Here is a 25,196-nt window from a genome sequence, read left to right as displayed (position 1 = left end):
ACCTAGCTTGTTTCCATTCAATTCTGAGACAGCCGTAATCAGAGAAATGTAAATATTATTGAAGATTCATACTATAGTCTATTTCATATTATGTGGAAGATAGACACTATTAATTTCCTATGACGTGCCATACAACTTCAAATACAAACTAAGAAATATAAAAGTAACACAATAAAGTATTATTTGCAAAACAAATACGAACACAGTATCTTTTGCAGTGATGAAACTGTAATAAACATTTTATATTTGAAATAAACTTTAGACACTGACTTGTGCATTGTGGGTAAACTCTTGATGTAAACAGCGAGGTACGAGGTGAATGTTTTCTTTTTGGGCTGCCATTTTGGTAGTGCTTTTCGACCTCGTGATGTCTGTACAACAACCTTCAGAGAATGATGTCTGGGCTTTGCTCTCGCTCAAGTCAGCGCCAGCAAGTCCCTCAAAGATTCAGTGGGCTCCAGAACCTCGTGGAACATCTATAGCGCGATTGGAAGGAAGAGATTTTAAGTTTGATATGCGCAAAACACGCGTTACGATCGGCCGCAACAGCAGCAAGGGCGAAGTTGATGTGAACATGGGACATTCTAGTTTCATTTCTAGAGTTCATTTAGAAATAACATTTGAGCATCCTAATTTTTTCATGAAGTGTAATGGCAAGAATGGAGTTTTTATTGACGGTATATTCCAGCGTAAGGGAGCACCGCCTTTGCAACTTCCAAGATCGTAAGTGGTCTAGTTTGCAGACAAAAACATCCAAACGCCGCGATTTATTCTTATGTTTATGTTTCTTCTACATCATAAATTATTGTCATTGTTCGTGCATATGATTTAATGTTTTCTTCAACATGTTTGAATTAGTACAAAGCTCATTTCTTGACATTGTTTACATTCTGAATTTGTCAAGGAAGTTTATGTTACCATGTGGTCGATCCAAGATGGCGGCCATTGTAAACAAAAAATGAAGTTGTTTGTTGACATAAATATTAGTTATTTAAAAATGCTTTTAAATGCATGTAATATGTAAGATGTGTGCATGCATTTTTTTAGAAAATAAGTTAGAGCATTTTACTGTTTTAGGAGTATTTTATTTGCCAGTTGCTTCAAAAAATCTATCTAAACTTTGAGACATAAGCAAACCGGTTTTAAAGTACTGCTAGACCCAATACACTGATTTACAGTTTCCAAACTAGCAGACAACAGGCTATTTCTAGCAGTAGAATTGTGAGTAAAGATAACTGGTTGCGTAGCTCAATGCATAAAACATATGTAAAGTGGTCTGACATTTGGTAGGTTTAACCATAAATTTAAATACATTTAGTGTCAAACAATGTGTTGAAATATAATTATATATACTGAGACTAAGCTAAGATCACAAAATTTCATTGGTGTAATAAGTTTTTAAATTGGACATTAAATCACCCCAAACTAACGCAGAGCTCCAGATAATTTTTTTTGGCCGAGGGGTTTTTACCCCTCAAAATCTAGAGTGAAGGGTAAAATGCAAATTCTGAAAAACTTAAGGGGTAAAATTTGTCAAAAAAAGCATTTTTTTCTATAAACAAATTAAACTTATTGTTTTTGTTTGTTTCTTTGTTTTTTTTTCTTTTTTTTAGAAAAAAACTTTTACAAATAAAATACTGATTCAATGTGAAACAATACAAAACATGCTCTGTAAATTCAGACTTCTAGAGTATTCTGGAACTCAAGTTTAGGATACACAGCAAAATTGTCAGGGCTTATTTTCAAAATTTGGAAGTCAGACTTCAAAATCTCTGAAAATGGAAGTCACATTTTATAGGTAAAGAAGGAAAAGTATTAGATTTTGGAAGTCACAAGCCAAAATGAAGGAGTAAATGACTCCCAACTTCCATATGTGGAAGCCCTGAAATTTTTTTATATTCTAGGAGTCAATAATTTTCTTTCTTCATGGGTTGGCATGTACCTTATCATGTACTCCAGTTTATATTGAGGCATAAACGTGTTAATAGATGCCTAAACAAACTTAATACTATGTTTACTCCTACAATTATGATTATCTGGCACAAATTTTATCAATAATTTCACAGGTTGATCTACGAGAGTTACCTCCCTTCTGTACTTCCTACTACTTTCGTTTTTTAAATGTTGTTGACAACAGAATTTTTAGTTTTCAAAGCAATAAAATAGAAATATATTGATTTTTATGCTCAAACATCCTATTTCTAAATATCAAATGTTTACACTTATATTGTTTCACGCTTAAATTTTGACATACAAGCGTATTTTCATTGTGTTGTGCGTAACTTTGAGGCACTGATTTTGAAATTGTTGCTTAATTTAGATTTTCTATACGTATTTAACGCTGATACGCATGCTATCTGGAGCTCTGCTTATGGTTAAAAACAGCTATATTTGCCAGGGTTCTCACTAGGACTTTAAAACATGGAGTCCATGGACTCCCAACCCTGAAAAAGTTGGAGTCCAAAAGCGCGTCGCAACTAATATATGTTTACAGATTAGTCATATAATGCTCACAATAGTATTGCTGATATTTTGAACCTTCAAGAAACTTCCAAAGTTTATAGTTATTCAAAAGAAACTCTGAACTACAGAGTAAAATTATTGTTTTGCTGTTAATATTTATTATGAAATTATTTCATTATAATGCATCAACACATGGAAATCTTTTTTTGTTTTTGTTTTTTCACTTTTATACTAAATCAAATTTTATTCTGGTTAAATAAGTCCACTCTAAAGACAAAAAGTTTATACTTGTAAAAAAAACGTAAATGTATACAGGCAGCGTATAGCGGAATGAATAGGAAAATCGTGTACAGCTTCACACAGTGTGTAAGAGATTCATCCGATCGACAATTATTTTAGCAAATATCTTCAAAAGGGGGCAAATTGAAGATCGATATTTAAAGATTTAATGTTGATTAAATAATTAAGGGACAATTCTTTCGCATGTTTGGCTTGGAAACGGAGAATTTTTGCGAAATTTTAGGGTTTCTGACGAACGTGAAATCACCGATTGCGGGATATAATCTAAATATCAAAGAAAAGTGTATGTGTATTTTGGTTTGTTGTCCTGGAACTTCGGCACAATATCTTAAATTCTTAATAATCTTATAGAAAGTTTTTGCAAGAATGAAACGTAAGCAAAATTGTGCCTAGAAAATGCCGAAAATATTCGACAATCATTCAAAATTACACTCATTTGTAATTTGAGAAAACAGTCTTTAAACTTGCGGCGTAAATAGTCGATAATTTTATCCTTTTGTCGGTAAAATTTGTTAATTTCCAATCAACTGTTGATCAAAGATATAAAACTATCACCTCATGTTATATCTGGTAATTACATGTACTATGCAGCGCGTGTATACATTAGTCTGATCAATTAGCGTGATAATGATCGGAAGCCTTATCGCTGATTGGCTAATCGCTTCACGGGTCGATGTGCATAGGACCGCCTATCTATAGACTGACACGCGCCGACGCATTTGTGTATTTGTGGTTGTAAACAATCGGTAATGTTTATGCGTCCCCAAGCAAAATAAGCGTACGTGGAATCCTTGCTCTGAAATATTTGCGTCCAGCTATAATAAACATGCGTACCGGGACGCCAAAATAAGCGTCCCCGAGAACCCTGATTTGCATTAATTTAGCATTAGAGATATGGATTTTACTCGAAGTTAAGGGAAACAACTCATACTTTTTAACTCGATATACCTCCGTTATTTACGTAGTTCATATAAAAACTGTCAATGGGTGTATACATCGAAAGTCAACCAGAATTGTGACATCAGGGCCAAAAAAAACCTTCTTTAAAGAGGCCGAATATTGGCTGCTTCCCCAACCAAACTAGCCTCTTTTTTTCCCCAGTTTGGTCCTCAAAATTCCCCAGTCTTTTGAAATTTCCCATATAATTTAGAACAAAATTAAAGGATAGTGTTGAATTAAGGCATACATGCCATAACGTACCGGATGCCCGGGATTGTCCCGGAAATCGGATGTCTGTCTCGGAGATGTCCCAGGCATCAATTTGATCCCGAAAAAAAATTTTTTTTGCAAAATTTTCATAAATTTTCTTAAATCAAACCTCGCACATTTCACCTCTCGATCGTAAAATATATTCTGACCTGGTACACATAATACACAGGCACGTTGACACAAGTTTACAATATACAGCCCCCCAATTATCGACTATCGATTCCCCTCGGCAATAGCTTTCTTCATGCATCGGCAATTAACGTTCTCTGTTGAATTCAGCAGCGTTTAATGGTCGGGTCAATTAATGGTTTACAGCCCATAACAATTATCTTTAATCCCCGATAATCATTAATTTTTAGATCAATCGCTTACTTGCAGAAAGTCTAATTATTACAAACAATGTAAATATATCCATCAAATTAAAAAATTAAAGGTGTCAAATAAATTAACTTGCTGTGTTTGTTTTGATGACTGGAAAAATTGCGTTACGTGACATGTAGTAATTATCACTTCTTTAAGATATAACGGGTGAACAACATGGCTGCGCCCATTCACCGGGTTTATAACTTACAACTTACTTGCTTTTAGGGAATAATGAATGAAATAAAGAAATACTATAAAATGATAATGATGTCGCCCTAAAAGACTACTTCTAAAACTAGTAAGTTAACTGTTTATCATTAGAATTCAGGAGAAAGTCGTCCTAATTTAATAACGTTATACGATTGACACACCCCCTTCCCCCTTTTCCACAACTGCCTCCACATCCATTATTGCTGCGATGAAAAGTGTCCTGGAAAGCTGTCCAAAAATTATGGCATGTATGATAAAGGTCTTTTACTGCCTTATTAGTATTTCCCAGCGGTTTTTGCCCTTCTAATTTGAAGAAAGTTTGTGTTAAATTTGAGACCCCTTTTCCCAAAGAATGACAAAATCACATATATTTTCCCCGAGAAAAAGGCTGAGACCCATTCCCCAAAAATGGTGTTTTGACCCTGGACATGCTGTTTCTGCTGTAATTCAATAAATTTGTGTTATCTGGACAAATACAGGTAGTTAGGTATATTTTGTGAACTTCAGTCTTATTTTTGAACAAAGGTTATATTGAGGAATTAATGCCTCAAAGTTTATCAGTGCATTTACATCAGTCTACGACTTAACCCACTCGACCGACAACCGAGTCGAGTAAATTTGCGAGTGGTCGAGTGAAAATTCCAAGCTGGTAGCCCTTCTGGTCGAGGGCTTTTTTCGTATCCAAATTAAGAAAATGTCAGAAATATGCAGAGCTCCAGATAGCAATGTTTTGGCTTTATGAAAATACAATATATTTCTGCTGAATTGGATGGAAAACTAAAAGTACTATTGTCAACACTGCTGTAAGTTGAAAACGAAAGTAGCAGGAAGTGACATCGAGTACAAAGGGAAGGTTACTCTTGGGAGTTTCTGAAATGAAATTATTGATAAAGTTAAATTTGGCGTAATCACTGTAGGACTTAACCTAATATTCAATTTGTTTAGACATATATTATAATGTTTTTGCTACAAAATAAAGAAAAATGTTGTACTTTCTGCCCCTTTAGTTATTGGAAAACATATTTCTCCCTTGCCATCTGCAGTTTTGTACCCAATATTTTGTACCAAGTTTACAGTAATGGACAATTTCCTCAAAGACTATTACTTTTGTATAAAAGGTTTAAATCTGTTATATTTATTTTTCTTTATTCTAATTTCAATTATAAATAATCAAAACCAAAGAACAGGCACTAAAATGTAGAAATAGAGTATGTATGCTGACCATAGCTGATTGTAAAAGAATGTGACACATTTAAACAACATGTCCGCAACAAAAAAAATGAGTCTTGTCATTAATTTGCTGTGTATCCTAAACAAACCCTAGTCTAGGGAAGCCTGCCATAACGGAGCAAGTTTTGTATTATTTCACATTGAATCGATATTTTATTATAAGTCAGTCTGATTTATGTAAAAAAAAAAGGAACTTTTTAGAAGGCAATGAAAATTGATAATAAAACAATGCAAATTCTTTTTATAAATTTTACCCCAGAATTTTCATTTTATTTTGACGGGTAAACCACCTTGGCCTGCAGCTCTATTGCACTTAAATCGCTTATGAAATATTATTGATTGTTAGACATTTATTAGGCATCATCTCATGTTCACAATATGTCTTTTCTCTTGTATTTTGAAGGCACTAAGTCAAAAAGGAACACTCCAAAAAAGTAAAAAATATGATAAAAGTAATACGAAAAGGAATATAAATATGTTGTCAATGCATGAATCAGCCAACATGGTTACTAAACAATGAGGAGAAGGGTATTTTCAGTTTTTAAACAATTTTTTTCAGTGTCTGTGGACAATGCCACAGAAGTATCAAAATATCTTCTTTTCATATGTAGTTTAACTCTTCTTATTTAAATAATGAAAGGAAGAAAAGTTGATATTTTAATAATGTTAAATGGTATATAAAACATATAGAAAGTGTTATTTCTGTACAAAATGTATGTAAAAAATACCATTTTGGTTCGGGCTAGTTAAAATTTGTTCGGGCTAGTGAAATTTGTAAGCTGCTAGCCCGACTGGGCTAGTGCATTCAAATAAAATAAGGCAAATACTGTTATATTTCACAAAATTGATTTATTCACCGCCATTGCTACCCAAATCATCATGTGACTTGTGAGAATTTAGGTTTGGATACCTTTGCATTACATTTGATGACCTGTGACTTAAATGCTATTTTTAATTGAAAACATGACACTAACAGTGTATTTATTCATTAACAGACATTGCACCAAAAAACATGTTGGATTCATATTGTTTTGAGTGATGATTCATGGATTATTATTTTTTTGTATTTATTTAAAATCATACAGTTCTAAAAAAATGTGTGGTCAGTTTCTAATAATAGATGCTACATTCCCAAAACTTGAAGTCCTACAAGATTTCTTTTGAAAGCGGACTCCATACTACAGTGGTAGACAATCTCTAAATGTTTCACTGACAAATAGTTGGGTACACAATGTCATTGAAGTTTCATTTATAAAAAAAAGAAAAAAAGAACATGAATTAATTCTAAATTGATGTGTTTACCAGTGGTATTTTTTATTTGACCCAAATTGGACAAATAAGGGTGATTTTAATAGTTATTTATGTGCTGCACATAAGCTGCCAAAATTCTGGTAGCCTTTTGCAAATAGGGTTGACCAATGTCAAAATAAAAGTGACATAAATTTATGGAAACCAGAAACCGGAAACTACTATAAACCTTCAAAGTTACAATATTATGCATTTAAATTATTTAGTTTCTGATTGTGTTTTTTCATGGCCGCTAATATAAACCCATTCATACAATATTGCTTTTCAAGAATATTAGTAATTGTGTTTTGTTGGAGAAAGTTATTAAGATTGTACTTTGGTTAAAATAAATGTAACACATCTAGTTTAGCAGACCCTAGAAGGTAACTAATAGTAATACAGACACACTTAACACCCCTGCTTGGACAATCTTATTTTCAAAACTACAACAAAATTCGGAATAACACTAAGAGAACAGAGGAAAAGCATTGTATCAAACACTCATGCACACTGGATCCACTAGATTCAGGCTAAATAAATAATCTAGAATAGATGTAAATTATGATAATTGCAGAGGGCCAGATAAAAAGTGCATCAATCATTCTGTGTACTTGACACAAGCTAATAGGAGCATAGCATATTATAATTTAGGAGTTAAAACACAAATTTACATTTACACTTAAATGCTTAAATTTTACATCAGTCTTCTTTCGGCTACAACAGAATCAAATTTTCGTAGCCTTTTTTCTTAGCATTTGTTTACAAGTGAACATAAATTGTGATTTTATCAACTTTGTTCTAAAAATCCTTTATTTATGTTGGCATGTTTGTTAGACGTTGACAATGACAGAAACAGTAAGAAACAACAAAATTTGACAGCAATTTGTAACCAAAATCCAAATATTAAAGGAATTATATTCACTGTGTTCACAGAATAAAATCCCCCCAAAAAATTAAGTTTCAGTCCAGAAAATTGTTCTACTAAGAAAAGATAATCCGGGATAATTGGAAACATATGCATGTAGTGCAGGACAAAACTATTATACTTCAACATGCTGAATAAGTTGTTTAAAATAATCTTGAAAATTTCTTTTTTGTGAGTATACACATTGATTTAAATATTTATGAGGGGTGAAAAGTCCTTTTGCAAAAATATTGACTGTACAGAGTAGTAATAAATATATACCGTGACAACTTTACAATATTTACAACAGAATTATGATATATACAAAAATAATATACATAATAAATGATGCAGTGATAATTTTATCACCCCACCCCTTCCTGATTGCACTTTAATACATTTTTGACTTGTTGTCCTATTCATTATATTAATGTTTAAAACAAGTCTTCATATTTTTTGTAGAAAAACATAGAAAGTATATTGTATAGGGATAGTTTCCATTTCACCAATAACCACTGTTGTGTATGTAAAGCGTCAATACCTCACAAATCTAATCGTTAAATAAGGTGCTGTAGCTGGGCATTGTACTTGGGTTCTTTAAGATGTGTAGTCGTTCATTATTACCCAAACTTTTAATAATATGAATTTTTTAAACTTAATTCCTGTATAATTCCAGACAGGCTCACACTGGAAAATTTAGATCAAAACCCTATTAGGCTAATGAGATGATGCAAAGGTAGCTAAATCAAGCTGCTAAGCAACTTTTGAAATTCATCTAAATAGGCTATCTGGTTCAAAATTTTAAAGCAGGTTGTTAAAAAAAATAAAGATTGTTAAAAAAACACTTTTTACTGATCAAATTGTTTAGTTTATTACTGTGTAATTATTTTCAGATGTGTATTGCGTTTTCCCAGCACAAACATCAAAATCAGTTTTCAGTCATTGGTAGAAGAAGATGCCACTCAGCCAAGTAATCCCCCACCTCCACCAGCAAGTCCGCCAAAGAAAAAAGTACTCCCACCATTGAAGATAAATATCCCAGAACCTAATAGTAGTATGCAGAATAGTCCATGTCCTTCACCAACAGGAACAATTAGGTAAACAATTCTTTGATGTTATCATTTAGTGTTCAGTATGTTAAACTGCATTTTATCCAGAATTAGGTGAACATATAAAACAAAACAACTGGCTCACTTTGCCATTAGCCATTTTTCTTGATTTGGCTACAGAAATTATAATTTAGCTAAGGGATATCTCATTCATGTTAGGCTATGCTGCCATTTAATGCTGTTAATTCTATCAGTACCACATAATGGAATCTTGTTACAGTCTTGTACAATGAAAATCAATTTCTTTAAGGGTGGGCAACTCCTTTACTGCCGAATTTCATCTTACCAAACAATGTTAATTGCATAATTAAACAGTGTTAAACATCTTAGATTATCCGATAATATGTGTTATATGGTACCAAATTTCTGTTTCTTTCATCTTCCAAAAAAAAAATCATTGACACACTGTCCAGTTGCTTTTATTTAGAGTACAACTTAGAACAGTAAATCATCCTTGATCATTTTGTTTTATGCTTTCATATCCAGGAATTATTTGCTCATGGTTTTGTAGATTTTTAAAATGTTATAGATGGCTTTTATGTTAAAATTGATATATTTTCAGTGCTGCAAATTCTTGCCCAACAAGTCCACGCGCTGGCTCAGCCCATCGTTTAATTGGTATGTCAGACATACAGATGGCAGCATTGACAGCAGCTGCTCAGCATCATAGACAGGAAGCAGAAAAAGCAGCGGAAAATTCAAGTATTGTTCAGACACCACCTTCAGCTACTTCAGAAGTCAGTGTTAGAGATGAATCAAAACCGCCATATTCTTATGCACAATTAATAGTCCAGGCAATAACATCAGCTGTAGATAGACAATTGACATTAAGTGGAATTTATGCGTATATCACTAAAAATTATCCTTATTATAGAAATGCTGATAAGGGCTGGCAGGTATGTAACAACTTGATATGTTTACTCTTTTAAATGTGATTGTTGAAGTGGCATTATGCTTATTTGTTCATTGTCAAATAGAGTTGAAAACCCTATTGATTGACAAGATCTTGGAAAATGTTTAGAAAAAATATAAATCTGCCTAGAATATAAAAAGACTGCCCCACCCCTTTACATAATTGAATATTACAAGTAAATTCTAATGTAAATTTACAGAAATTTCAGTTGGCAAGGTGAATTATATATCAGTCATACAAAGTAAATTATAAAATTTAAAGGAATAATTTCAAAATGTCCACATTTTTTACTTTCACCTGTTCACTTATTAAATACCCTTAGATGGGCATAATGTCATTTTAATAAAAAAGATGAGAAAAATTATTTTTGCAGAATATTTATCAGTTTTGTTAACAGACTTTCAGTCAAATACTTTATTAACCATTTACTTTACAAAGAGTAACAAATAAATATCATTTAGGAAATACTTGCCTTTATTTTTGCTTTATTTTACTGGTTTTTATAGCTGTCAGACAGTTTTTGATCAGTAGGAAAACATTTTGTATTTAATTGATTAAGCTCGGCTTTTTTAATTGGGAAAAATTATTTGAAGTGACAAATATGTACAAATAAAGATAAAACTGGGCTTCCTTTAGTGGATGTTTGGGAGTCATTTACTCCTGATTTTGACTAGTGACTTCCAAAATTTAATGCTTTTCCTTCTATACCTATATAAATTATAATGTGACTACCAGTTAAGGCTCCCACGTTTACATGATTGTTAAGAACCGAAACAATAAATTGTGGTACTTCTTTGTACTATACTAGATCATGTAGTTGTCACCAAATGATGAGTTACTTTCTATTTTTAATACATGTACAAATAGTGTTCAGGGCTTATCACGATTGAGTCTGCACATATTTTCTGCATTGTATCCCCATTTCACACTTTTGAAAGATCAAAGGAAAATCAACTTTACCAAAAATGTATTATGTCAGGAGCGATTATTGCACAGTGATGCTGTGTGGAGGTTGGTAAACACCGTTTTTACTTTGGAATAAACCAATTAGAATTGATTAAATCCTTGATAACAGACAATGATTAAGATATTTAGTAAGACAATAATTATGGTCATTTCGATTAAACGGTAAAAGAGATCGTACACGTTTACAAATGAAAATCAAAACGAATTCGTTTAAACGTGTAACCGTGGGAGCCTTACCTCCGGTGTCAGACATTTTGCAGTCTTTGACGTTTTTGGTAACTTTGATATTAAAATACCAGGGCTCATCCTGCTAGGAAATTTTAGGGAGAAATAACTGCTTCATATAATTTTATTGAGACCAACCATTAAGCAACATCTGTACAACTTCAAATTTATAGTGATATATTTTCATTTTAAACATTCTAAAGTCATTTAGTACATGAATACAGTTTGCATCATTATCATATGAGGATTATATTTAATTTAAGTTTATGTTAACACAGTTATGAATTCTTGGTTTATCTGTTTAACTAACTGAACATTGGAAGAAAATGGCAAAATACACCATGATAACTTAACATTGTTTTTTTGTTTTTTTACAGAACTCAATTCGTCACAACTTGTCATTGAATAGATATTTTGTAAAAGTGGCTAGGTCACAGGAAGAGCCTGGGAAAGGATCATTTTGGAGAATTGATCCTGCTTCAGAAGCAAAATTAACTGCACAGGCTTTCCGGAGACGAAGGCAAAGAGGGGTACCCTGTTTTAGAGCCCCATTTGGTGGTCTCTCATCAAGGTATAATAAACTTTTGTATTTACAATTATTTTAGAACCATAATATAAGCATGTGTTTAAGAGATTTTACCATTACATTTAAGGTCTTTAATTACAACAAATACAGGGGTAAAAATGTTCAGGTGTATCAAATAGATTTTGCTCCTCTACATTTGTTTATAAGGTTCAAGTTTCTTGCCTTGTATTGATTGAAATGAGCTATACTTGTGTTTTGTGGATATAGGTCTGCACCAACTTCTCCTAGTCACATGAGTGGGATGTTCACACCTGATAGTTTATCTCGAGAAGGTAGTCCAATACCTGAAGATGAGATGTCCCAGCAGATGATGATACAGCAACAGCAACAACAACAGCAGATAGCATTGTCATCTGGTGTAGCTCAGAGATCACAACCAATGCTACCTCCATCAGCAGACGAGTTGAGGTTAAATCAGTCCAATAATGCATTGCCTGCAAACAATACATTGCAAGGTTTGGTTTTAGTTATTATCAAGTATGCTGTATGATTAAAAAATATTTTTCTTCAGTTTTAGTGTAGCATGTTTGTGTAAAAGGTAATGTAATGATGATTGCTACCAAATTGTCTGATATTATCATCGCTTTTGATAAAAGGAGAAAAAGAAAAAAACAGCAAATATTGAATACAGAAGTCAAAATTCAATCATGAGATGTATATGTATACTATGACTGTACTTTTCAGGTCCTGGTGCTTTCAACCCAGTCACAATCACATCATCGGCATATAATAATAATATTAGAACAGGTGCAGCTCTTCATCAGTTACCATCGGTCATTAGTAAACCTAAGGTCATTGTCACAAATGGTACACAGGTCATGTTAAATGGACCCTCTGGTCTGACAGCACTTGCCAATGGTGCAGCACACGTAGAAGTTAAAAAAGATCCATCCTCACAAAATCCAGGTAAGCTTTTAATAAATCCTGATTTAATTTTCATTATATACAGTGTGTTGATAATGATTAACCTACTAACACCATTGTAAAGTGACCTTATTAATCATTGAACTGACACAATTGGGTTTAATGATGCATAACTTTTTAGCTCACCAGAGCCGAAGGCTCGGGGTGAGCTATTAGTATCAAAGGGGGATGCTCTGGCGTCCGTCATCATGCGTCAACAATCGTCTTCTTCTCTGAAACTACTAAGCAGATTTACTTCAAATTTGGTCTGTAGCATCCTTGTGACAGTCACACTTGAATTTGCTCATTATATTCCAATTGGCCCCTTTTAGGGGTCAGCAGAGCTAAAAATATAAAAACCTTTAAACATCTTCTACAGAACTAATTGATGGATGATCACCAAACTTTGTCTTTAGCATTCTTGGGTAGTCTTTTATCAAGTTTGCTCATATGAATTTGATTGGCCCCTTTTAGGGCCCGCTAAAGCTAAAAAAGAAAAACCTTTAAACGTCTATTTCTACAGAACTAATTGATGGGTGATCACCAAACTTTGTCTGTAGCATTCTTAGGTAGTCTTTTATCAAGTTTGCTAATATTATATTGATTGGCCCCTTTTAGGGGTCTCTAGGGCTAAAAATAGAAAAACATTTAAACATCTTCTCCTACAGAACTAATAGATGCATTTCTTCAAATTATTGTTTAAACATATTCTATGCTCAAATTTAATATTAGAATATATTGACATTCCAACACTGAAAAGCAGTTGTTTCTGGTGAGCGACTCAGGGCCATCATGGCCCTCTTTTTGTATATTTTCTTTATATTCATGTAATTGGTCAGCCACAATACGTCAGACGGAAAGCATTAGATTTTATTACCTTAGATTGTGAGAGCAAGTCCTGAAAATGAATTTTGATATACTGTGATAATAGACTGAGTTACATTATGTCATCATAATCATTATTATACATTCACTCTGATGTTTTAAATGAGTTATTGTTGTTTGTCAGAAATGTTTAATGCAAACTACTGTCAGTGCCTCAAACCTCAAAATAGTCAGAATTAAGATATGTGGAAGAAATTGAGCCGCATCATGACAAAACCAACATAATGGGTTTGCGACCAGCATGGATCCAGACCAGTCTGCGCATCCGCGCAGTCTGATCAGGATCCATGCTGTTCACTATCAGTTTCTCTACTTTTAATATGGTTTGCTAGCGAATAGCATGGATCCTGATCAGACTGCGCGGATGCGCAGGCTGGTCTGGATCCATGCTGGTCACAAACGCATTACGTTGGTTTTGTCATGACGCGGCTCAAATGGTTTTGATGATATTTGAACAACCTCATCTGTGGCGATAATTGAACCTTGAATAATCGATGTCTGTGCAAATTTAACATTATAGAGCATCAAAGGGTGTAAAGCTATAATTTGTGAAATAAAATGTATCAAAAACTGTATACAATGGTGTTAATATATTTTTAAATTCATTTGTACAAAAAAGCTAAAAAAAAAACTGACCTATCAAAATAATCACCTGCTGTTTAAGTAAGTTTTGCAAGTAATTTATGCATGGCTAATCACTATAGAAAAGATACAAACATCATTGTTTATAAAGAGAATCCAATATAGCTTTATAACCTTGAAATGGAATAATTATATTAATATGTACAAGTGACATCTTGTATACCAATCTGAAATTAAATGTACATGTAACTTGGTAGTAAGAAAATGTACTAGAAAATGTATAGCTTTACCTGCAACATTCAAACCATTCCGTGATTTTCTACTTGCATGCATATTATATGATATTGTTTCTTTTCTCAAACCAATCTTCTAATTTTGTTCATTTGCTATATATTTATGTTTCGATATGTTTCTATGATGAAAGAGAAAGCAATATCTGATTCTTATTTATTAGTCTTTTTGCTTTGATTAGTTTGTATATCATATTTGCTTATAAAGCTTGTTAAGTGCATTGGTGAATGACATAACTTTATTTTGTTGTTAGTGTATGGTATGGACCCATACAGCTACAGCCTGGGTCCAAGATTCCCACAAGGTGACTACATTTGTCTTTAACCTCTTTTGTCTTGTACATTGCTGTATAGTTTCCTTTTGACAGTATTTATTCCAACCCTAGCCAAATACTTTATTATGTGACCCAGAGATATTAGGGTGGAATTTTTTACTACATCTATATGTATTAGTTTTTTGGGGTTTTTTGTGTATATTTCACAGTATTTGTTTCCTGTGAAAGTGACATATAGTCATATACGGCTAGTGATAAATACAGCTTTAAGCTTCTATCCTATTCATTCTATCTTTATATGTAGAATTAATCTTTGCATCTTTCAAAGACTTGTGGATAATTAGATTGATATCATAAGCTACACTTCTTATTATTTGTTGATTAAGGCCCACATATTTAAAAATCAAAGCACAAGTTGTAAAAAAATTTAATGTTCATGATTTTTTGTACACTTTATAAGCATAGCAGCCTTCTTATACAGTAATACACTTAATACACCTACTGTCTGCAACACAGTGACAAACACTTGCCTGTCTCTTTTTCAATAAAGTGGTATATGTTAACACCCACCCACCCAATCAAACACAGTGTATTACTCTTTCAATACCCCTTTAAGACAGTGACATACTACATTCAACCTGTCCAACAGAGTGACATACTCTCACCCTCTCCAAGACAGTCAAATATTCCCATAACACTCCCCTCCTCCAAGATGGTGACATATTCTTACCACTCTCTCATTCTCCAACAAAGGGACACACTCCCACTGCACTCATTCTCTCCAAGACAGTGACATACACTCCCAACTATCGCCCTCTCCTTTCAAAGACAGTGACATATTCTCACAACACTAATTCTCTCCAAGACAGTGACATACACTAGCCACATTGGCCTTCACCAACAAAGTTACATACTCTCACCACATTCACCTTCTGCTAGGCAGTGACAAACTATCCGCCCATTCACCTTCCCCAAGGCAGTGACAAATTATCTGCCCATTCACCTTCCTCAAGACAGTGACAAATTATCTGCCCATTCACCTTCCCCAAGCCAGTAACAAACTATCTGCACCATTCATCTTCTTCAAGACAGTGACAAACTATCTGCACTTTCACCTTCTCCAAGCCAGTAACAAACTATCTGCACCATTCATCTTCTTCAAGACAGTGACAAACTATCTGCACTTTCACCTTCTCCAAGAAAGTGGCATACTCCCACCACACTCGATGTCTCTAACAGAGTGACATACTTTTACCACATTGACTCTAAGATAGTAACTGTCTAACAATGTCAAACTCTGACCACTCTCCCTCTCCAACCATGTGACATGCATGCATTTAAACACTCACTGTCTCAAACCAAGTGACATGTATGCTTTTACCACACTCCTCTCCAACTAAGTCACATACATTCTTGACATCTTTCTGACAAAGCTATTTCATCGTCATCATATATGATAAGGAATTGATAAATATTGAAACCAATTTGTATCTATCAGAAACTTAATAATAATTATAAAAAAAAACTAGTAAGGTGTATATGTTTGAATATCTGTAATGTAAATTGATCATTTTGGCTTCTTGGAAGGAAGTCTGTTGCAAAAGATAAAATGATACTTTATTTTTGCAAAATGTAAGTGTGTATGAAAGTCATAAAGCTATATAAGATTTAAATATAATTTCATGATCTTCATTATGTTTTTGTGTTTGGTTATATAACTTCACCGTAAGAAAGTATCTTGGGGACAAGCAAATTCCACTGCATTCTCTACATTTAATCTACTATTTATCTTACATAAAATGAACTGAAACTTGTATTTAACTTGCCTAACACATGGTATCACACTCACTCAGGTGCTCGGATACAACAAGCACTAATTATATTTGTACATGTCTGTTTTGTATGAATGATAAAGGGGTAATGGACAAATACACTAGCTACCTTATTTAAAGCCCAAGTCTGCAGGGTTGTAAGTTAGGTTGTAAGGGCTTCTGCAAATGTTAATGCAAGAAAATAGGTGCATTAGTGCTATTCTTGTATAAAAATATCTGTTCGATTCGGTTTTTCTGTGTTCGGCTATTTATTTTTCATATTCCTAGTGTTTTTAAGGCAGGAGTGGGATGTCATTTGACAGTTCTATTTTGAAAGTACAAATACTGGGGCTTTCATTGCAGATAGCTATATTTTTATAGTGCCCAGTGTTACATGTATTAAAATCAGGGCAACAAATGTGTCTACTCAGGTGATTTTATCCATTAATGCATGTATATTTCTCAGTTAATAACCTACAGAGCAGTTTTTATGCAACAACTTTGGGAAAATTTGAACCAAATTATCATAATGTGACTTCTTAATGGCTTACTTTTTACAATGACTTGTTTCATGTTTAAGGGAAAAGATACTTCATGTTCCCATGTAAGCATATATTTATGTCTCCCCCACCTCGGGGGGAGACATATTGTTTTTGCCCTGTCCGTCCGTCCGTCAGTCCGTCCGTCCGTCAGTCCGTCCGTCCGTCAGTCCGTCCGTCCGTCCATTCTTCGTTTCCGGACGATAACTAGAGTTCCTTTTGACCTACAGCCCTCAAACTTCATAGGATGATTGGTCTTATAGAGCTGATGATCCCTATTGTTTTTGGGGTCAGTAGGTCAAAGGTCAAGGTCACAGTGACCGTTGGTCAATTTCTCGTTTCCGGATGATAACTAGAGTTCCTTTTGACCTACAGCCCTCAAACTTCATAGGATGATTGGTCTTTTAGAGCAGATGATCCCTATTGTTTTTGGGGTCAGTAGGTCAAAGGTCAAGGTCACAGTGACCGTTGGTCAATTTCTCGTTTCCGGATGATAACTAGAGTTCCTTTTGACCTACAGCCCTCAAACTTCATAGGATGATTGGTCTTATAGAGCTGATGATCCCTATTGTTTTTGGGGTCAGTAGGTCAAAGGTCAAGGTCACACTGACCGTTGGTCAATTTCTCGTTTCCGGATGATAACTAGAGTTCCTTTAGACCTACAGACCTCAAACTTCATAGGATGATTGGGCTTATTGAGCAGATGATCCCTATTGTTTTTGGGGTCAGTAGTTCAAAGGTCAAGGTCACAGTGACCGTTGGTCAATTTCTCGTTTCCGGATGATAACTAGAGTTCCTTTTGACCTACAGCCCTCAAACTTCATAGGATGATTGGTCTTATAGAGCAGATGATCCCTATTGTTTTTGGGGTCAGTAGGTCAAAGGTCAAGGTCACAGTGCAGTGGGGGAGACATGCGCTTTTTTACAAAAGCATCCTCTAGTTTTTTTTTTTTTTTTTTTTGTTAGTTGTATTATAAAACCTTGTTCAGTTTAATTCATGCTGTATGCAATTTCTGCTGTTTTGAACATTTTAGAGCTTTGTTCTTCTTTTAATTTATTTTCCATGGACAGGAAATAACTATCATAATACATGTAATTCATTTGATTAGAGCTCAGGTATAAATACAGTTCTCATTTTGTGTATTGATAATTGACCTTCCAGGCACTTTGGATTGTTTGATGTGACAAAGAAATCACAGCTGCTGGAATATTGGTGGTTCTACTAGGATGCCCACTTGTGTCTGAAATAATGCTTGGAGGAGACCTGACATCTTCATTTATCAATGTAGCTAAAATGTCCCCATTTGAACTTTACAGTGTTGCCACCAAATCAAACAAAAAAAATGTCTTTCTGTTTCTCATTAAGAATTTCTCAAAAAAAAAATATAAATAAACAAAGTTGGATGTGATAAAGAAAAGATAGATTTCAAGATTATAGTGTAAATTTAAGAAATGTCATATGTATAGTTTTATAAGATGAAATGATCAATGTTATATATGTTTATATCTCTGACATTGTTAAGACATAAGATAAATTTAGTAACTACTATCACTTTGTCCTTCATGTTATTTTTAGCTCACCTGAGCACGAAGTGCTCAAAGGTGAGCTTTTGTCATCACTCTGCGTCCGTCGTGCGTCGTGCGTCGTGCGTCCTTCAAAAAATGGCGTCAAACTTTTCAAACAACATCTCCTCCTAAACTACATGGCCAATTGCAACCAAACTTTACAGAAATGATCCTTAGGTGGACCCCTTTCAAAGTTGTTCAAAAATTTAAATTCCATTAAAAACTCTGGTTGCCATGGCAACCAATAAGAAAAACTTAAAAAATCTTCTTCTAAAAAACCGTAAGAGCTAGAGCTTAGATATTTGGCATGAAACATCTTCTAATGAGTGCCTACCAAGTTTGTTCAAATCAAAGCCCTAGGTCAAAATTGGCCCCGCCCCAGGGGGTCATTGATTTTCCTATATGCATATAGTAAAAACTTAAAAATCTTCTTTTAAAGAACTCAAAGAGCTAGAGCTAAGATATTTAGCATGAAACATGTTCTAATGGGTGTCAACCAAGTTTGTTCAAATAAAAGCCTGGGGTCAAAATTGGCTCCGCCCCGGGGGGTCATTGATTTTCCTTATATGTGTATAGCAAAAACTTAAAAATCTTCTTTAAAAAACCCAAATAGCTGGAGTTTAGCTATAAGCATGAAACATCTTCTAGTGAGTGTCTACAAAGTTTGTTCAAATCAAAGCCCTAGGGTCAAAATTGGCCCCGCCCCGGGGGTCATTGATTTTCCTTATATGATTGTGTATAGCAAAAACTTAAAAATCTTCTTTGAAAAAACCCAGATAGCTAGTGTTTAGATATAAAGCATGAAACATCTTCTAGTGAGTGTCTACCAAGTTTGTTCAAATAAAAGCCCTAGGGTCAAAATTGGCCCCGCCCCGGGGGTCATTGATTTTCCCTATATGCATATAGTTAAAACTTAAAAAATCTTCTTTTAAAGAACTCAAAGAGCTAGAGCTAAGATATTTAGCATGAAACATGTTGTCATGGGTGTCTACCAAGTTTGTTCAAATAAAAGCCCTGGGGTCAAAATTGGCCCCGCCCCGGGGGTCATTCATTAGCTTGACTTTTTTTTTTTAGATATATATATTATAGATATTATACATATATATTTAATATATAATATATATATATATATATATATATATATAGATATATAGATATATTAGATACATATTATGTATATATATATATATAAATATATATATATATATATATTATATATAGAAAATGAGAGAATATTATATATATATATATATATGTATGTATATGTATATATATATGTATGTATATGTATATACATATTATGTATATATATATATATGATATATATATATATATATATATATATATATATATATATATATATATATAATATATATATATATATACAACCAAGTTTGTTCAAATAAAAGCCCTGGGGTTTAAACTAGCCCCGCTCCAGGGGCCTATATACAGGTGAGCGACTTTGGGCCATCATGGCCCTCTTGTTTATTAACTTCTATGATAAAGGTGCGTTTTAATCGTTGATAATTTATCAATATATATATATAATGGCATGATTAATTTTGTGTACAGTTCATTGAAGAATAGAAAACATGTAATTCTAAAACAAAGGATTACGCTGAACGAGGTTAATATCACTGGTTAGATTTATATAAAGCTGAACATTTATGTATTTTCCAGCTCTTGCAGAAAAGTTACAAGCTGTAGTCCCTATATCAACTGGTCAGATGGTTCGACCTGTCACTCTGGTTGCTAATCTGTCAGGTCAGCTTCAAGGTCCTGGGGGAGGGGGTGGTGGTGGTGGGGGACAACAAGCACAGCTAGCTACTGGAGGACTGCCTGGTGGAGCTACACCCCAGCAACTGGCAGCAGCAGCACAAGCCGGCCAACAAGCAGCACATCAGCTCATGTCTGCTCTAGCTGCACAGAATACCTCTGTTTCAACACCAACTGGTGTTCCTGTCTATAGCCAGGTATGATAATGACTTCATACTTCCTATTTTCTCTGATATAAAGCGAAAATACAAATGTATCTTTATAAATTGATACAGTATTTTATGTAAGTTTAAGCAATTTAGAACCAAATTCAATCATATTTAAAATGTAAAATGTTGGTTATTATATCAGAATTAAGTTCTTTTAATGCCAATTTATGCACAGGTTTCCAGTCAATAGCTTTGTTTATAATACTCAACTATCTGATTCCTTCTTGTTAAAGAATACATTTCTTTCATTCTGTCATTTTAAGAGTTGCTGACTTAAGGTTGAAGTATAGAAGGGTTTCTGACAGATTAGCTTTTTAGCTCACCTGTCACAAAGTGACACGGTGAGCTTTTGTGATCGCTTTTCGTCCGGCGTCCGGCCGTCCGTCCGTCTGTCGTCCGTAAACTTTTACTTTAAATGACATCTCCTCATAAACCACTAGGCCAATTTCATCCAAACTTCACAGGAATGTTCCTTTGGTGGTCACCTTTAAAAATTGTTCAAAGAATTTAATTCCATGCAGAACTCTGGTTGCCATGGCAACCGAAAGGAAAAACTTAAAATATCTTCTTTTAAAAAACCCAAAGAGGTAGAGCTAAGATATTTGGCATGAAACATCATCTAGTCAGTGTCTACCAAGTTTGTTCAAATAAAAGCCCTGGGGTCAAAATTGGCCCCGCCCCAGGGGGTCATTGATTTTCCCTATATGCATATAGTAAAACCTTAAAAAATCTTCTTTTAAAGAACCCAAAGAGCTAGAGCTAAGACATTTAGCATGAAACATCCTCTAATGGGTGTCTGCCAAGTTTGTTCAAATAAAAGCCCTGGGGTCAAATTTGGCCCGCCCCAGGGGGTCATTGATTTACCCTATAGGCATATAGTAAAACCTTAAAAAATCTTCTTTTAAAAAACCCAAAGAGGTAGAGCTTAGATATTTGGCATGAAACATCTTCTAGTGAGTGTCTACCAAGTTTGTTCAAATAAAAGCCCTGGGGTCAAAATTGGCCCCGCCCCAGGGGGTCATTGACTTTCCCAATATGCATATAGTAAAACCTTAAAAAATCTTCTTTTAAAGAACCCAAAGAGCTAGAGCTAAGATATTTAGCATGAAACATCCTCTAATGGGTGTCTACCAAGTTTGTTCAAATAAAAGCCCTGGGGTCAAAATTGGCCCCGCCCCAGGGGGTCATTGATTTACCCTATATGCATATAGTAAAACCTTAAAAAATCTTCTTTTAAAAAACCCAAAGAGGTAGAGCTTAGATATTTGGCATGAAACATCTTCTAGTCAGTGTCTACCAAGTTTGTTCAAATAAAAGCCCTGGGGTCAAAATTGGCCCCGCCCCAGGGGGTCATTGATTTTTCCTATATGCATATAGTAAAACCTTAAAAAATCTTCTTTTAAAGAACCCAAAGAGCTAGAGCTAAGATATTTAGCATGAAACATCCTCTAACTGGTGTCTACCAAGTTTGTTCAAATAAAAGCCCTGGGGTCAAATTTGGCCCCGCCCCAGGGGGTCATTGATTTACCCTATATGCATATAGTAAAACCTTAAAAAATCTTCTTTTAAAAAACCCAAATAGCTAGAGCTAAGATATTTAGCATGAAACATCCTCTAATGGGTGTTCACCAAGTTTGTTCAAATAAAAGCCCTAGGGTCAAAATTGGCCCGCCCCAGGGGGTCATTGTTTTTCCTTTTATGTATATAGTTAAAACATAAAAAATCTTCTTTTAAAAAATCTTAAAAGCTAGAGCTAAGATATTTAGCATGAAACATCTTCTAATGGGTGTCTACCATTTTTGTTAAATTAAGGGCCCTGGGGTTAAAAAATTGGCCCGGCCCCGGGATCATTGATTTTCCTTTTATGTATATAGTAAAAACTGAAAAAATGTTCTGTTAAAAAGCCCAAAGAGATAGAGTTTAGATATTAAGCATGAATAATCTTCTAGTGAGTGTTTACCAAGTTTGTTCAAATAAAAGCCCTGGGGACAAAATTGGCCCGCACAGAGGGTGTGGGTCATTGTTTTTCACTATATGTGTTTAGTAAAAACTTAAAGATTTTCTTAGAGCTAGAGCTTAGATATTTATCATGAAACATCTTCAAATGGGGATCTACCAAGTTTGTTCAAATAAAAGCCCCTGGGTTAAAATTAGCCCCGCCTGGGGGCCTATATACAGGTGAGCGATTTCAGGGCCATCATGGCCCTCTTGTTAATGTCAAAAGGGCTAGTGGTACATGAAATTTATGAACGATCTTAATCATTGTTCTGTTATAGGTTGCACAGTCACCAGTGACTCCAACTCAGCAACCTCTTACATTAATCTCCCAGTCAGGAGTACATCTTGTACAGCAGGCCTTATCACAGTCCTCGCCTAACACACAGTCTGTTAGTTTGCAACAGTTACAGCAACATCTGCAGCAGCAGCAGCAACAACAACAACAGCAGCAGCAACAACAGATTGTGAGCAATTTAGCAACTCAACAACCTGTTTTGGTATAAGACTAACTTAAGTCTTAAAAAAAAAATAACAGTATTTTCCAAATTCTGTTGTAAAAGTTACTTGATTTCTGTTTTTATTTCATTTATCAATCAATTAGCTATATAATTTCCTTTTGAAGGAAAATATTAAAAAACTCAGCAAAATTCTATCAGAGGCATCTTTGTCATATGGACACATATCTAGTTTAGTTGTTGCTCGTATCAGATGAGCATTAATACCTCATGAAGTGCCTTATTAAAATTGTTCTTTTAAACATCATTTTCAAAATTAAAGATGCCAATTAAGATCTTTTCCTTGCCAAGTAATTATACCCCCACCACAAAATGTGGGGGGGCTATAATGGATTCGCTTTGTCGCGTCGGTCGGTCGGTCCGTCCGTCTCCGTTTTCGTGTCCGCTCTATAACTCCTATACCACTTGAAGGATTTTCTTCAAACTTGGCTCAAATGTTCACCTCAGCAAGGGGATGTGCAGAACCCATGTTGCCCATGTGTCAGCTCAAGGTCAAGGTCACAATTGAAGGTCAAATATCAAACACAATCATATATTAGACAGTATGTCGTGTCCGCTCTGTAAGTCCTACAATAATTGAAAGATTTTCTTCAAACTTGGTTCAAATGTTCACCTCAACAAGGGGATGTGCAGAACTCATGTTGCCCATGTGTCATCTTAAGGTCAAGGTCACAATTGAAGGTCAAATCAAACAATCAAATATTACACAATATGTCGTGACCGCTCTGTAAGTCCTACACTAATTGAAAGATTTTCTTCAAACTTGGTTCAAATGTTCACTTCATCAAGGGGATGTGCAGAACCCATGTTGCCCATGTGTCATCTTGAGGTCAAGGTGACAATTGAAGGTCAAATATCAAACAATCAAATATTACGCAGTATGTCGTGTCCGCTCTGTAAGTCCTACACTTATTGAGAGATTGTCTTCAAACTTGGCTCAAATGTTCACCTCAACAAGGGGATGTGCAGAACCCATGTCACCCTTTTGCCGGCTTAAGGTCAAGGTCACAATTGAAGGTCAAATATCAAACAATCAAATATTACGCAGTATGTCGCGTCCGCTCTGTAAGTCCTACACGAATTGAGAGATTTTCTTCAAACTTGGCTCAAATGTTCACCTCAACAAGGGGATGTGCAGAACCCATGTCACCCTTTTGCTGGCTTAAGGTCAAGGTCACACTTGAAGGTCAAAATTTGACTTAGAAAATGTTCTTAAATTTTAACATATATCTGAATATTTCTGAATCTAGGAAAGGTATTTGGTTGAAACTTAAAATATATATGAAATGTCACAATTAAGATATGCTGGTCAAGTTTCATAACTCTGTATTGCATTTAAACAAAGTTATGCCCCTTTTTAATCTTCAAATTTACATACAATCACATATTAGACAATATGTCGTGTCCGCTCTATAAATCCTATACTAATGGAAGAATTTTATTCAAACTTTACTCAAATGTTCACCTAAACAAGGTTATGTGCAGAATCCATGTCACCTTTGTGCAGTCTAAAAGTCAAGGTCAAAAATTGACTTAGAAAATGTTTCTTAGATTTTAACATGTTCTTGAATATTTCTGAAACTAGCACAGGTATTTGCTTGAAACTTAAAAGATATATGAGGTGTCACAATTACGATATGCAGGTCAAGTTTCATAACTCAGTATTGCATTTTGACAAAGTTATGCCCCTTTTTAAGTCTTTAAATTTACATACAATCAATACTAGAATATATGTTGTGTCCGCTCTATAAATTCTATACTAATGGAAGGATTTTCTTAAAACTTTACTCAAATGTACACCCCAATTGGGCGATGTGCAGAACCCATCTTACCCTTGTGCCAGCTTAAGGTCAAGGCCACACTTGAAGGTCAAAAATTGACTTACAAAAAGTTTAGTATATTGGGAAAATGTAAGGTTATTTGTAACTGTTTCAAACATGATTTGATAATAGATATTTATACTATTACCTGTACAATAAGTCTTTTTTTCAACAGAGATAATTTCTTTTTATGTATTTGTGCGACTTAAGTTATTTCCTTAACCACCTTTCCAAGTCGTCTTCTGTCAAGGACATTGGTGGG

At 34.4% G+C, this 25,196-nt stretch overlaps 1 protein-coding gene across 5 annotated transcripts in view; it reads left to right on the top strand.

The window, feature by feature from the left end:
• The first annotated feature begins 291 nt into the window (after positions 1-291).
• The window catches only part of LOC132759694 (forkhead box protein K2-like), a 30,080-nt gene continuing 5,175 nt past the window's right edge, over positions 292-25,196 (top strand). Inside the window, exons 1-10 of one of the 5 annotated variants that reach the window (XM_060751510.1) lie at positions 292-723; positions 8,860-9,063; positions 9,638-9,971; positions 11,557-11,750; positions 11,973-12,220; positions 12,450-12,671; positions 14,680-14,730; positions 17,092-17,115; positions 20,297-20,589; positions 22,878-23,063. In XM_060751510.1, the coding sequence (XP_060607493.1) occupies positions 320-723; positions 8,860-9,063; positions 9,638-9,971; positions 11,557-11,750; positions 11,973-12,220; positions 12,450-12,671; positions 14,680-14,730; positions 17,092-17,115; positions 20,297-20,589; positions 22,878-23,063 (2,160 nt within the window). In that variant the 5' untranslated portion in view covers positions 292-319. Of the gene's footprint in view, positions 724-8,859; positions 9,064-9,637; positions 9,972-11,556; positions 11,751-11,972; positions 12,221-12,449; positions 12,672-14,679; positions 14,731-17,091; positions 17,116-20,296; positions 20,590-22,877; positions 23,097-25,196 lie in introns of all 5 variants that reach the window. The other 4 variants (XM_060751508.1, XM_060751511.1, XM_060751509.1 and 1 more) reach the window with 4 other exon arrangements.

This window comes from Ruditapes philippinarum, unplaced genomic scaffold, assembly GCF_026571515.1.
Source record: "Ruditapes philippinarum isolate M1 unplaced genomic scaffold, ASM2657151v2 ctg2306_1_1_1_1, whole genome shotgun sequence".
Lineage (NCBI taxonomy): Eukaryota > Metazoa > Mollusca > Bivalvia > Venerida > Veneridae > Ruditapes > Ruditapes philippinarum.
Note: the sequence above shows the minus strand (reverse complement) of the source record. Positions and strands in the feature narration are given on the sequence as shown.